The sequence below is a fragment of the Palaemon carinicauda genome, chromosome 1 (assembly GCF_036898095.1).
Source record: "Palaemon carinicauda isolate YSFRI2023 chromosome 1, ASM3689809v2, whole genome shotgun sequence".
NCBI lineage: Eukaryota > Metazoa > Arthropoda > Malacostraca > Decapoda > Palaemonidae > Palaemon > Palaemon carinicauda.
Genome location: NC_090725.1, coordinates 306,236,200 through 306,249,020, shown reverse-complemented (window position 1 = coordinate 306,249,020; position 12,821 = coordinate 306,236,200). Strand labels below are relative to the sequence as shown.

Here is a 12,821-nt window from a genome sequence, read left to right as displayed (position 1 = left end):
GCAAACATTTCCAGAAAAAAAAATTCTACATTTTGAGTTTTAAATTTTTTTCAAAACTAAATAGACAATTCCCAGCACGAAAAAATAGACATTTACCTCAGTTAAGAAAATATTTAATGTAAGCATAAAGCATTAGTCAAAATAGCCTCTCAAATTCAAATCATCCTTAATTATCACATCTTCTAATAATTAACTTTTTTTTTATATATTTTGGTCACTTTGGAATAGGAACATCGACACATATAGAATACAGTATATGGAAATTATATATATATCAATCTATATATATAACAATATTTATATAATCCATGCGTTTAATCGATCAAGTTTAGCATTCTACTTATACATTAAAACCATCACCATTAATTCAAGCCAAAATTTATTTGGCAATTATGAATCAAGTGTTATGGCATACAAAAAGGACTTTATAAACAGCCAATCACAGATCACTAACAGATGAATAAGGTCGCTAGCTACCACCCTCCCCTATAACATACCCTTTTAAATCCACCAGGTTGAAAATTGACATTTGACACCAGCCATTTTCAAAATATCTCGATGAAATCTAGTCATTTTTTTTTAATGAGGCGCATTTGCACCGACTCGCAGGGGTGCCCTTTTAGCTCGGATAGAGTTTCCTGCTATCTGATTGGTTAGAAATATTTTGTCCAACCAGTCATCGATCAGGAAACTTTTCCGAGCTAAAAGGGCACCCCCGCGAGTCGGTGCAAATCTGTCTCGCTAAAAATTGACTCTAGTTTGAAACTGCCACCTGTTATTCTGATTTGCTTAAACAAAATACTTATGTATATAGAGAGAAATATATAAGGGTTTGGACATATCAACTGTGCAGTTCAAGGAGCATTCTTCTTCTTTTTCGAATAAATGCAGCTCCTTAAAACATCACCACCTGCGCGAAAAAATCCTCACTCCAGGGCCCAGTAGCCCCTTAGAACATCACCATCTGTGTGAAAAATCCTCACTCCAGGGCCCAGATACTGATCACTTCTTGCCAAATCTCTCCCAGTAACACGAATTAAATTTCTTGCCAGACGTCTTAGGACATTAAAATACAATAAATGTCTACTTAATATGTTACGAAAAACTGGTGATAAGAATATTCAAAGGGATTTTTTAAAATAGCTGATTTAATCTCGTATTATGAATGCTAATACTTATAATTTAAGTAAAGTCACAAAATAGTTATGCAGTGACCAAGGTTGATTTTAAGATCCTTGCGGAACTCGATCCATCTGAAAAAAAAAAAATAAGAAAATAAAAAATCAGCAATTTCAACCAAATGAAATGATAAAATATGGAATCTAATTCAAAAGCAACATTCCTACATGTTGGCAAAAATCTGTCACTCACATGGTGATGTTCAAAGCCATTTGATGTCAATAACCTCCATGGAACATAGGGCAAACCATATTCAAAATTTATCATTTTATATTTGCCTTCCTTTCAACAAGGTGTGAATTTCCTAATACTTTTGCTTCCTGAGATATAAGTATCTTACGTACTGATTCAAAACATATGATTTGTTATTTAGATACAAAGAAAACTGCAGTTCAGAAATTCTTATAAACCTCAAAAGAAATGACGACAATTATATACCATTCCAAGTTATGCTGGTCAATAAGATTTATTTGTGTATTATAGTACATTACAAAAGTATAACTGATAAGAGTTGTAACTCTTCCGTTATGTTCATCACTAGTATAAATTTTCATTTTGGGTTACACATGGAGAGATTAATATATTTGTCATTATAATTACTTTTTATTTAATTCACATAAAGAAGGGGGGCCTTTAGTTGTATCAGAGGCCAGAGCAATTTGTTTACGTAGTTGATGAAAGAATAAAAGTTTAGTTTAAGGAAAGTTAATAAGGAAAGTGAGAATAATTGGTGGATCTCATCGCCATCCATTCATGGTGTTGAGATCCTCAAACCCTTCATAAAAGAGATTGGATCCATCAATAGACCGTTTATAGATGTCTTGACTTTCTTCTGTAACATCTGCATCAGCGTAGTCAGCGTTTGGGTTTGCTTCCTGTATACTTCTTCGGTTTCTAATGCTAAGCTCGCTTTCATATGGAGGCTTAATCTCAACCTCTAATGAATCGTCTCCCTCGATGTTTCTCTTCGGTCTCCCTTCTTCTACTCTTTGTCGATGCAGCATCAGTTCTTCATCAGATAAGCGCTTACGCATGGTGTAGAAGTCTCCAAATCCCCCAGAGAAAGTGTCGCCATGGAATCCGCTGGCATCCATGTCAGGACGACGCTTATCTGCTTGGTGCGTATGGAACACGTCCCGTTTTCTTCTGGTTGACTCCTTTTCTTTCTCTGCCTCGTGTAATTGGGTCACTTCGAAACCAGGCTTTTTCTCAGGATTGAAGTCCGTTAGTTCCTCTGAGACAGACTCGCCATAAAATCCACTATCGTCCAGGTTAGGATGCTCTTCCACGGTACGTTTCATTGTATAGAAATCCCCAAACCCACCATTAAAAGTGTCCCCATAAAATCCACTGGAATCCATCTCAGGACGACGTTTTTTCATAGTTGAGAAATCTCCAAAACCTTGGTTAAATGTATCTCCATAAAAACCACTTGCACCCATTCCTAGACGTCTTTTCTTCATGGTTGAGAAGTCCCCAAAGCCTTGGTTGAATGTATCTCCATGAAAACCACTCGCGCCCATTCCAAGTCGACGTTTCTTCATGGTAGAGAAATCACCAAAACCTTGATTAAAAGTGTCACCATGGAAACCACTTGCACCCATTCCTAGACGTCTTTTCTTCATGGTAGAGAAGTCCCCGAAACCTTGGTTGAATGTGTCTCCATGAAAGCCACTTGCCCCCATTCCAAGTCGACGTTTCTTCATAGTTGAAAAGTCTCCAAATCCTTGATCAAATGTATCTCCATAAAAACCACTTGCCCCCATTCCTAAACGCCTCTTCTTCATGGTGGAGAAGTCCCCAAAACCTTGGTTGAATGTATCTCCATGAAAACCACTTGCACCCATACCAAGTCGACGTTTCTTCATGGTAGAGAAGTCACCGAAGCCTTGATTAAAAGTGTCACCATGGAAACCACTTGCTCCCATTCCTAACCTTCTCTTCTTCATGGTAGAGAAGTCACCAAAGCCACCAGAGAAAGTATCTCCATAAAAGCCACTTGAAGTCATCTCTGGACGTCTCTTTTCTTCTACAGGTGCAGATGAGTCAATGGCTTCCCTTTTACCCCTCTTAACAGGCGAGAAGTCACCAAAATTATGAGTAAAGATACCTTCATGAAATCCTTGGGCTCCCATGTCATTGGGAGCTCTCTTCCAGTCATTAGAAGCCAATGTCAGAAGGTAAGGGTTGATGGATCTTTTGAAATTATGCATGTAATGGTTTGGGATGTACAGATCCATGTAGGGATCTTGGTTTTTCACATTGCCCCCTTGAAAATGATTTGAATAATAGGATGGGCTTTCACTACTGCGTTTGACTGTTTTCTTGGCATAGAAGCTCATGGGGTCATAGCCTATAGTTTGTAAGTATGGATCATAATTATCTCTTTTTCCCCATGCCATCGTGGGGTCATAACCAATGGTTTGCATATAAGTATCATACCCTGGATCATTCTTTTTGATCTGTCTCTTTCCCCAGGCCATCATGGGGTCATAATGAACGCTCTGCATGTATGCTTCATAGCCAGGGTCATAAGTATTTCTCTTCGCCCAAGTGGACATTGGGTCGTACCCAACTGATGCCATGTAATCATCGACGCCATTGGCTGAACGCTTGACAACATTTTTGACATTGGAACCTAAGGGAAGAGGTTCACCAGAGTCGTCCACATCTTCTAGGGATCTGGTTGGTTCCAAGCTGTCTTCTGCAAAATTCTTTTCATCAGCATACACATTTTGTAAGTTCTTCTCTACTGCATCACCTTGTCCTGTCAGATATAAAAGAAATACATTAGAACTTGAGTACAAAGAAGTGTTGAGTAATACACTCTAGAAACATGATATAAACAAATCAACAGGTGACAGAGTCAAAATAATTGTGGGGTAAAGTAATTTCAAACGCACTTATTGATATACAAAAGTTAAAGCTTAACAGACAACTGATAATCTAAAATTATATTCACTTGTGCCATTTAATCTATTAAAATTCAATGTCTGAGATGAAATGAAGATAACATGCACATTGAAAAAAAGGGCCCTGTAAGTTGCATCTTTTAAAAAGATGCAGACAAATTTACAAATGCTTAATGTGGCAATGCAGGTCAGGTAAGCAGTAAGAAAAAAAAAAACAACATTAATGTTAAGATGCTACTTAATAAAATAAGTTTTATCTGAAAAACACATGCATGATACCTAAAAAAAAAAAAAAAGCTTAACCATCTCCTCCTCAACAATTTTCTCTCAATTTTTTGGTAATGGCGTCAAATTCAATCATCCGCTTCGTTCAACATCATGGGTGATTAACATCCTCAAGGTCAGTTGTAAATCATCAGGTAATTCGTGCTTTTAAATATGCTTTAAAAATTGGATGCGAGAGATTCTTTAGATGTGGAGAATTCTTTCATTCCTGTCATTTATGTGAGATGATATTAGATTCATCTGTCTGATTGGAATACCAATTATGTATTTGGGTGGTGTTCCTGTTGTTTTCATTTAAGGTAGTAGGTTGGCCAGGGAACCAGCCATCCGCTGAGATACTACCGCTATAGAGTTATTGGGTCCTTTGACTGGCCAGACAGTACGTTGGATCCTTCTCTCTGGCTACGGTTCATTTTCCCTTGTCTACACATATACACACACACACTGAATAGTCTGGCATATTCTTTACATGTTCTCCTCTGTCCTCATACACCTGACAACACAGATTACCAAACCATTCTTCTTCACTCATGGGGTTACTGCTCTGTAATTGTCCAGTGGCCCTTTTCCTCTTGGTAAGGGTAGAAGAGACTTTAGCTATGGTAAGCAGCTTTTCTAGGAGAAAGACACTCCTAAATCAAACCATTGTTCTCTAGTCTTGGGTAGTGCTATAGCCTCTGTACCATGGTCTTCCACTGTCTAGGGTTAGAGTTCTCTTGCTTGAGGGTACACTTGAGCACATTATTCTATCTTATTTCTCTTATTCTAATGTTACTCTTCTTAAAATGTTTTATTTTTCCTTGCTTCCTTTCCTCAAAGGGCTATTTTCCCTGTTGGAGCCCCTGGGCTTATAGCATCCTGCTTTTCCAACTAGGGGAGAAGCTTAGTAAATAATAATAATAATAATAATAATAATAATAATAATAATAATATGATTGAATTGAACGGACTTTATACAGTATGTTAATCGAACATGAGAGAGAGAGAGAGAGAGAGAGAGAGAGAGAGAGAGAGAGAGAGAGAGAGAGAGAGAGAGAGAGAGAGAGCAACTTTCATAAGCCATTTTCTTCATAGCAATCTCAAAAATTTTAGGGTCGAACATTGTCTCATTTCAGACACTGGCCTCTGAATTTCCTTTTTTATATAAAAATGGAATGAAAAGTAATGTTAGGTGATAATATGAAAGGATAATCTTTACTTGATAACATTTTATCCAAATCTTATTCAAATGTCACTTATATACATAACGTAAACTATGTATATGAATATGATGAAATTGCAAAGCTCTCAAGTTTGGTCATAATTTTTAGTTCTATGAGGACATCAACGGTAACTATATATATATATATATATATATATATATATATATATATATATATATATATATATATATATATATATATATATATCAACCAAAATGGCATTCAATACCAAATTCTACCTTTGGGAATGCATATCCAGTGGATATACAGTATATGTATATACAGTGGATATAACCATTTCCAAAGGTAGAATTCGGTATTAAATGCCCCTGTGGTTATTTACAAGGATTAAAATCACGAATGTAGTGATATATGCACGTATGTATGTATGTGTATACACACACACACATATATATATATATACATATATATATATATATATATATATATATATATATATATATATATATATATATATATATATATATGGCATGGTTGCAAGCGACCTGGCCTTTCATTAGAAGGGGATAGTGTTCGATCCCAAGCATGAGATAGAAATTTATTTCTATTTGAGCACGATATTGTGTTGATATCCATATACATATATACATATATATATATATATATATATATATATATATATATATATGTATATATATATATATATATATATATTCAACACACACCACTTACTGATCTAGTGAATAGTGTGACAATGACGTGCTCATAATTAAAGATAACATTCACACCACACAATATATTTCCTTTACCCATAGAACAAAGCGAGATGCTTCTAACAATCTCCTTATCCAACCACTTTAAAGATTTCCGTTTTAAAGATAAATCACGGTTTCATGCTCCGAAATCGACGACTCATCAGGAATTGAGTTGATAATACATTCGACTGATCTATGAGGCTTGAACTGTCCGTAAGGGTGTAATGATAAGGTGTCACTGACTTGGTTCGGATATTTCATTTTTCATATCGTTATTCTAGTTATTTCTTATGCTTTTTTTGATAATTGTTTCTTCATTTATTGAATGGATTTTTAGTTAATTACTCCAGTCTACTTGGGAGACAATTGCAAAGAGTTCGAATATAAGTTGATACTGGAATGGACGTTTATTATTATTATTATTATTATCTTTATTATTATCATTATCAATTATTATCATTGCTATTATTATTATTATCATTATTGTTATTATTATCATTAATTATTAACTATTACTATTATTAATATTATCATTATTATTATTATTGTTATTATTATTATTATTATTATTATTATTATTATCGTTATTATTATTATTATTATTATTATTATTATTATTATTATTATTATTATCATTATTATTATTATTATTATCATCATTGTTATTATTATTATTATTATTATTATTATTATTATCATTATTATTATTATTATTATTATCATCTTTAATCGCAGAAGCAGTATCCTCTCGCAAAAAATCCAGAGCCCTTATAATAAAGCATCAAATAAGACAGGCTTAGTCCCCAAACAGAGAAAACTCAGCACTTTTATGGGCTATTCAGACCATGAGCCAAATAACCGATTTTCAAGTATGAATAAATTTCATAAACAGATGTAACCGCGATTTTTCGTTAGCCTGATGTCTGCAGTGTCCGGATATAGGGTATGGACATTCTGTGTCCACAGTTTAGTGTCCTTACTGCGGCCATATTTAAAGATGGCTGCTGCAGCTTTTAAGGCAAAAGTAATGTTCTCATAAAAATCGTTATAACTCCTCGCTCCTTTGAGATATAAGCCAGATTTTAGTCTGGAATTACTCGGAAGGAAATGCTAACGTGTTCGTGAAAATGATCAAAACATAGAAGTGACCAAGACAAGTCTGAGGACTTTGTCCTGCTGTGAACTATAAACGGCTGTATTTGTTGTTATTTGTTGTTGCATACACACACATGCACACACACACATATCTATCTATCTATCTATCTATCTATCTATCTATATATATATATATATATATATATATATATATATATATATATATATATATATATACCTGCATATATACTGTATATAGACTGCATATATACAGACGGGAGTGGAAGGACATGTCCGAGGCCTTTGTCCTGCAGTGGACTAGTTACAGATATATATATATATATATATATATATATATATATATATATATATATAAACGATATAAATCAAAACAGTATCATGTTACAGTAATGTTCAGTACTGTCACTCAGCATTAAAGTCCTATACAGCCTTTGATATCTTTTAAATCTATACAAGTAAAAAAAAGCGTGTCATAGCCTTTTCCAATATAAACTACGAACTGCAAAAAAAAAAAAAAAAAAAAAATTACTCTTACGGGAAATGTTAGCACATGACGCAACGGTGTGCAGACAAAATGCCGACAAACATAATGTCGACGTACTTAATGTCGACGGACATAATGTCGATGGACAAAATGTTGACGGACAAAATGTAGACATTTGTTAGAGTAGGACAAAATGTCGACGACTTATTTCATTTAGTTTCTATATAAACTACATCTTCATTTATTTATTAATTCCTGATAACTCATATACATTATTCTTAATTTTGTTTGTTCACCCATAAAGATTATGTTTCTTGTTGTTTATGAAATGAATTTATTTATATATTCCTTCGACTGGAAATGCACCACTTTACCAACAGATATCGAACAGTCGTTGGATCTAAACTTAATTAGCATAGCTTTACTCTGTGAAATTCCCTTTATCGTTATCATTATCTTCTATTATTTTTATATTTTTTGATTCTTTTTTTTTAATTTCTTTTTTCTATTGGTAGTGTTTTGTTATTTGTAACAAGGGCATGAATAGTATACAGTTGCTTCCCAACAGGAGGAGAATCAAACGTCCCATCGCAAAGCCATGTTGGATAGGTTTCTAACATTCTTAGATTGTTAGACGTTGAGTAAATGCTGATGTCCTCACTGTCGTGTAACAAAAAAGCTTCTCCTCTTGTAGTTGTCGTCAAATCTTCATGTTCATCTACACTGCGTTGTCGTTTAATTGTGCGCGCAATTGACTCCTTCTTTGGCAAAGCCCCGCACACATCTAGTGATATGTTTGCTGTAGCCTTGTGTATTATATTTGAGGGAATATCTTCTGTAACGCTGGCCCTGTCTTTTATGTTGTTTTGGATTTTTAAAACATCGCATCTGGTGAGAAAGGCTTGCAAAAGAAAGCACAGTATCGTTAGAAGTTGTTATTCGTCCACCACAATATCCACGTTTTTCACATCGCCACAAGATCCTATCTTCCTTTCTCTTATCGACGACTTAAGCATAGACTTCGTAAAGAAGCTTTTTGCCGCCTTTGTTAGTTTTTGTTATCTCCATTATAGCTATGGGCAGGCCGAAAAAAAAAAACCGTTTCACTATACTGCAGATCTTGGAGAAATAATGAAATTTGAAAAATCTTTCTTCGGTGAGAATCTGAAAAGTCTTTTATCGTTTAGAATACATTAGTTCGGGTCATTAAATTGTTTGCAAAGCGAAACGAGACAATTGACGGTGTTGGAAAAATAAGTAAACAACAACTAAGTTTTGGCAAATAACTAAACAACAAAAGAGTTATCTAATGTGATAACTACCAAGATAGAATGGTTTGAACGCATTCGTTAGCGTAGAAAAAAATTATTATTACTATTATTAGTAGTAGTAGTAGTAGTAGTAGTAGTAGTATCATTATGTTTATTATTATTATTATCATTATTATTATAATGCTCGTTAACATTACGTCCATCGACATTTTGTCCTACTCTAACAAATGTCTAAATTTTGTCCGTCGACATTTTGTCCATCGACATTATGTCCGTCGACATTTTGTCCATCGACATTATGTCCGTCGACATTTTGTCCATCGACATTATGTCCGTCGGCATTATGTCCTGCAACCGACGCAACAGTGCCACAGTGTAGGGGGTGGAAAGGTTATAATATGCATACGTCCTACGAGGGTGGTAAGTGGCGGGGTCTCGACTAGACAAGAGAGGGATTAAACCATGAATTTATTGTCTATTTGCTAATCTCCAGGGCAAGGGGGCTTAGTTTTACTAGAAACCTTTTACATTTTTATGGTACTCAAGAGCTTATGAATGCGTTACGCTAAGCCAACCAAGAAAATAGAAGTGATGTATGTGGGTGCAAACATTTTATACTACGTAATATCACACACATACACACATATATGCATATATATAAGTGTGTGTGTGTTTGTGTGTGTGTATTCAACATGTGCCTTTTTCTCCTTATGAGAAAATGGCACCAGAAAGGTATGGCCTTCGTACGGAGTCTAGAATCGAACCACAGACCTTGCAAGGGTAAACAAATTCATCAATCAAAGATCTACTACTACTACTACTATTGCTACTACTACTACTTCATATATACGTATATATACACACGCGTACACACACACACACACACACATATATATATATATATATATATATATATATATATATATATATATATAGATTGTTATGCATGCATACTGTTAATTCTAACAAAAGAGACTGCAAATAACAGAAAACTAAATATAAAATACTAGTAATTGGAGAGAGAGAGAGAGAGAGAGAGAGAGAGAGAGAGAGAGAGAGAGAGAGAGAGAGAGAGAGAGAGAGAGAGAGAGAGAGGAGGTAGTAAACTTATTAAATACCTTCCCTTGTCACAAGAGAAAAAGTAAAATAAGTAGGACAAAAATCCAAAATGGGGGACAGATATCTGCTCGAGTATAAATCTATTTTAGCTAATTATATTCTAACCAACGAAACCTAACCCAATAAGTCAACCTCCCTGGGACGCATTCCCGCACTCACAAAATAGACCATGGCAATTCTGGTTGATTGATTGATGGATTAATTTGAGGTTTTCTGGAGTAATTCTGGTTGAGGGATTTTTGAAGCACAGGGCACTTATACCGAATACCGTCACAATCGAAAAATTGTATAAAAAAACATTACGTCACAAAAGTGAAATATTACTTTATATCTTTTTTTTTTTTTTTTTTTTTTTTTGAAGGATTGCACCTTTCTTTAAGATGGCATTGCTAAAGGAGATAGAACAGATAGTTCTTCCTTCTTTGAGAGAGGCGGGAACGTCGTGTCGTTTTGTTTCTTTTTGATAGGGTAAAACATGTTAGTTCATGTACAGTTGGACACTGAAATTCCTGCCACACCTAGCTCTGAGGAAATTAACCATGTAACATCCTTACTGCTCAATGAGTAACCAAACAGATAGTGTCAGGAGGTATAGCAGAAAAACAGGATGCACTATCTCAGAGCAAGGTTTAAAGGTCGCTCATGAATGGCAGGGGGATGGGAGAGTGACAATAGATTGCCCATATATCCATATGATCAGAACCAAAGCCCCATCTCCACCCAAGCTAGGAGCAGGAAGGGACAGACAATGTCTGTTGATGACTCGGCAGATAAACTTATAGGCTCCCCCAAAACCCCCATCCTTAGCTCAAAAGGATGGCGAAGTTGCAGACACTACAAGAAACTATAGAGCTTGAGCGGGACTCGAATTCTGGTTCGGCAGAGTGCCAGGCAAGGACATTTCCAATAGACTACCACAAGCATGGAATTCCTGTTTCCATCGGTACATCATCGCTATCATTATGAGCTGCAAGTCATTCATTAATTAAATCAACAGAATTCTGTGAATGACGAAAATTGTACCTCTTTACCTTAGCGAGAGGGATAATCCTATAATAATTTAAAGCGTAAAAAGTAGAAGCTGAGTTTAATGAGATACTGATCATAATGATAATAATGATAATGGAGGAGACGAAGAGCACACTACTTTACAGTCAATGGGAAGAGGAACCGATTGCAATTTGGGCGCATAAGACCAAGTCATTTGGTAATTACCAATCTTTCTTGATAAAAAGATCAGCGACAAATCCCAATCCTAACCTCCATATAAAATTAAAAAAAACTTTCCTCAAAAATAGGACCGTATATACATACATACGCATGCATATATATATATATATATATATATATATATATATATATATATATATGTATATATATATATACACACAATCATTTCCTCCGCGTAATAATATGCTTAAATTTGGCGAGTTGTCTACCCTCTACCTCGTCAATAGGCGTAGGAGATGATTATGATATATATATATATATATATATATATATATATATATATATATATATATATATATATATATATATATATATATATATATATATACATATATATCATCATCATCATCATCATCATATTCACCGCTTGTCCGCTTTTATGACAAGGGCCCCAGACATGTCCTTCCACACGTGTCTGTTTATGGTCTTTCTATGCCAGTCTTTACCCGTAAATATTCCTAGTTCACCAATCCATCGTCTTTTCTTCATTCTCCTGCTCTGTTTGCACTCTCCAAGGACACATTCTGCTATTCATCTTGCTCATCTGTTATCTGCTAGTCTCATTGTATGACCCGCCCATGTCCATTTCTTTTTCTTACATGCAGTTAGAATATCCTTTACTTTAGTTTGCTCTCGTATCCATGTTGCTCTTTTTCTGTTTGTTAGTGTTATTCCCATCCTTTCTCTTTCCATAGCTCTGAGTTGTAACTAGCTTATGTTCTAAGGCTTTAGAAAGGCCCCAAGTTTCTGATGCGTACGTTAATACTAGTAGGGCCATCCCATTAAATACTTTTCTTTTTAGAGGAAGTGACATTTTACATTTCATACCCTCATTTTGTTAACCAAAAGCTTTTCATCCGATGTTTATCGTTCTTTTAATTTCGGTTTCATGTCCTGGGAAAACACTTATTGTTTGTCTGAAGTACGTACAGTATATTCATTAACAATCTCTAGATGTTCGTCCATAACCCTTATTGGTTGTCTCTCTGCATTTTCATTGAATATTATCTTAGTTTTACTCATATTTATTTTCAGTCCTACAATTCTGAATGCTCTATTCAAATCTTCCATCATATTTTGTAATTTCTCCCATGATTCACTAAATACAATTATGTCATCTGCAAATATTAAATTGTTAAGGTATTCCTCCATTAATGTTAATTTCTACATTTCCGAATCTAAATTCTTTAAAATTTCTTCTAGGCATGCTGTGAATACTTTACTGTTACTTCTAGTACCGGCTTAGGTGTTTCATTATTAATTATTTCTATAGGGAAAGTTATTTCTTATGTCTCCATTGTAATATA

At 34.7% G+C, this 12,821-nt stretch overlaps 1 protein-coding gene across 1 annotated transcript in view; it reads right to left on the bottom strand.

Moving 5' to 3' along the window:
- Positions 1 to 1,762: 1,762 nt before the first annotated feature.
- LOC137658589 (uncharacterized) overlaps positions 1,763 to 12,821 on the bottom strand; it is a 22,204-nt gene continuing 11,145 nt past the window's right edge. The window contains exon 2 of the mRNA XM_068393506.1: positions 1,763 to 3,946. Coding sequence (XP_068249607.1) covers positions 1,917 to 3,946 — 2,030 coding nt within the window. The 3' untranslated portion in view covers positions 1,763 to 1,916. The remainder of the gene's footprint in view (positions 3,947 to 12,821) is intronic.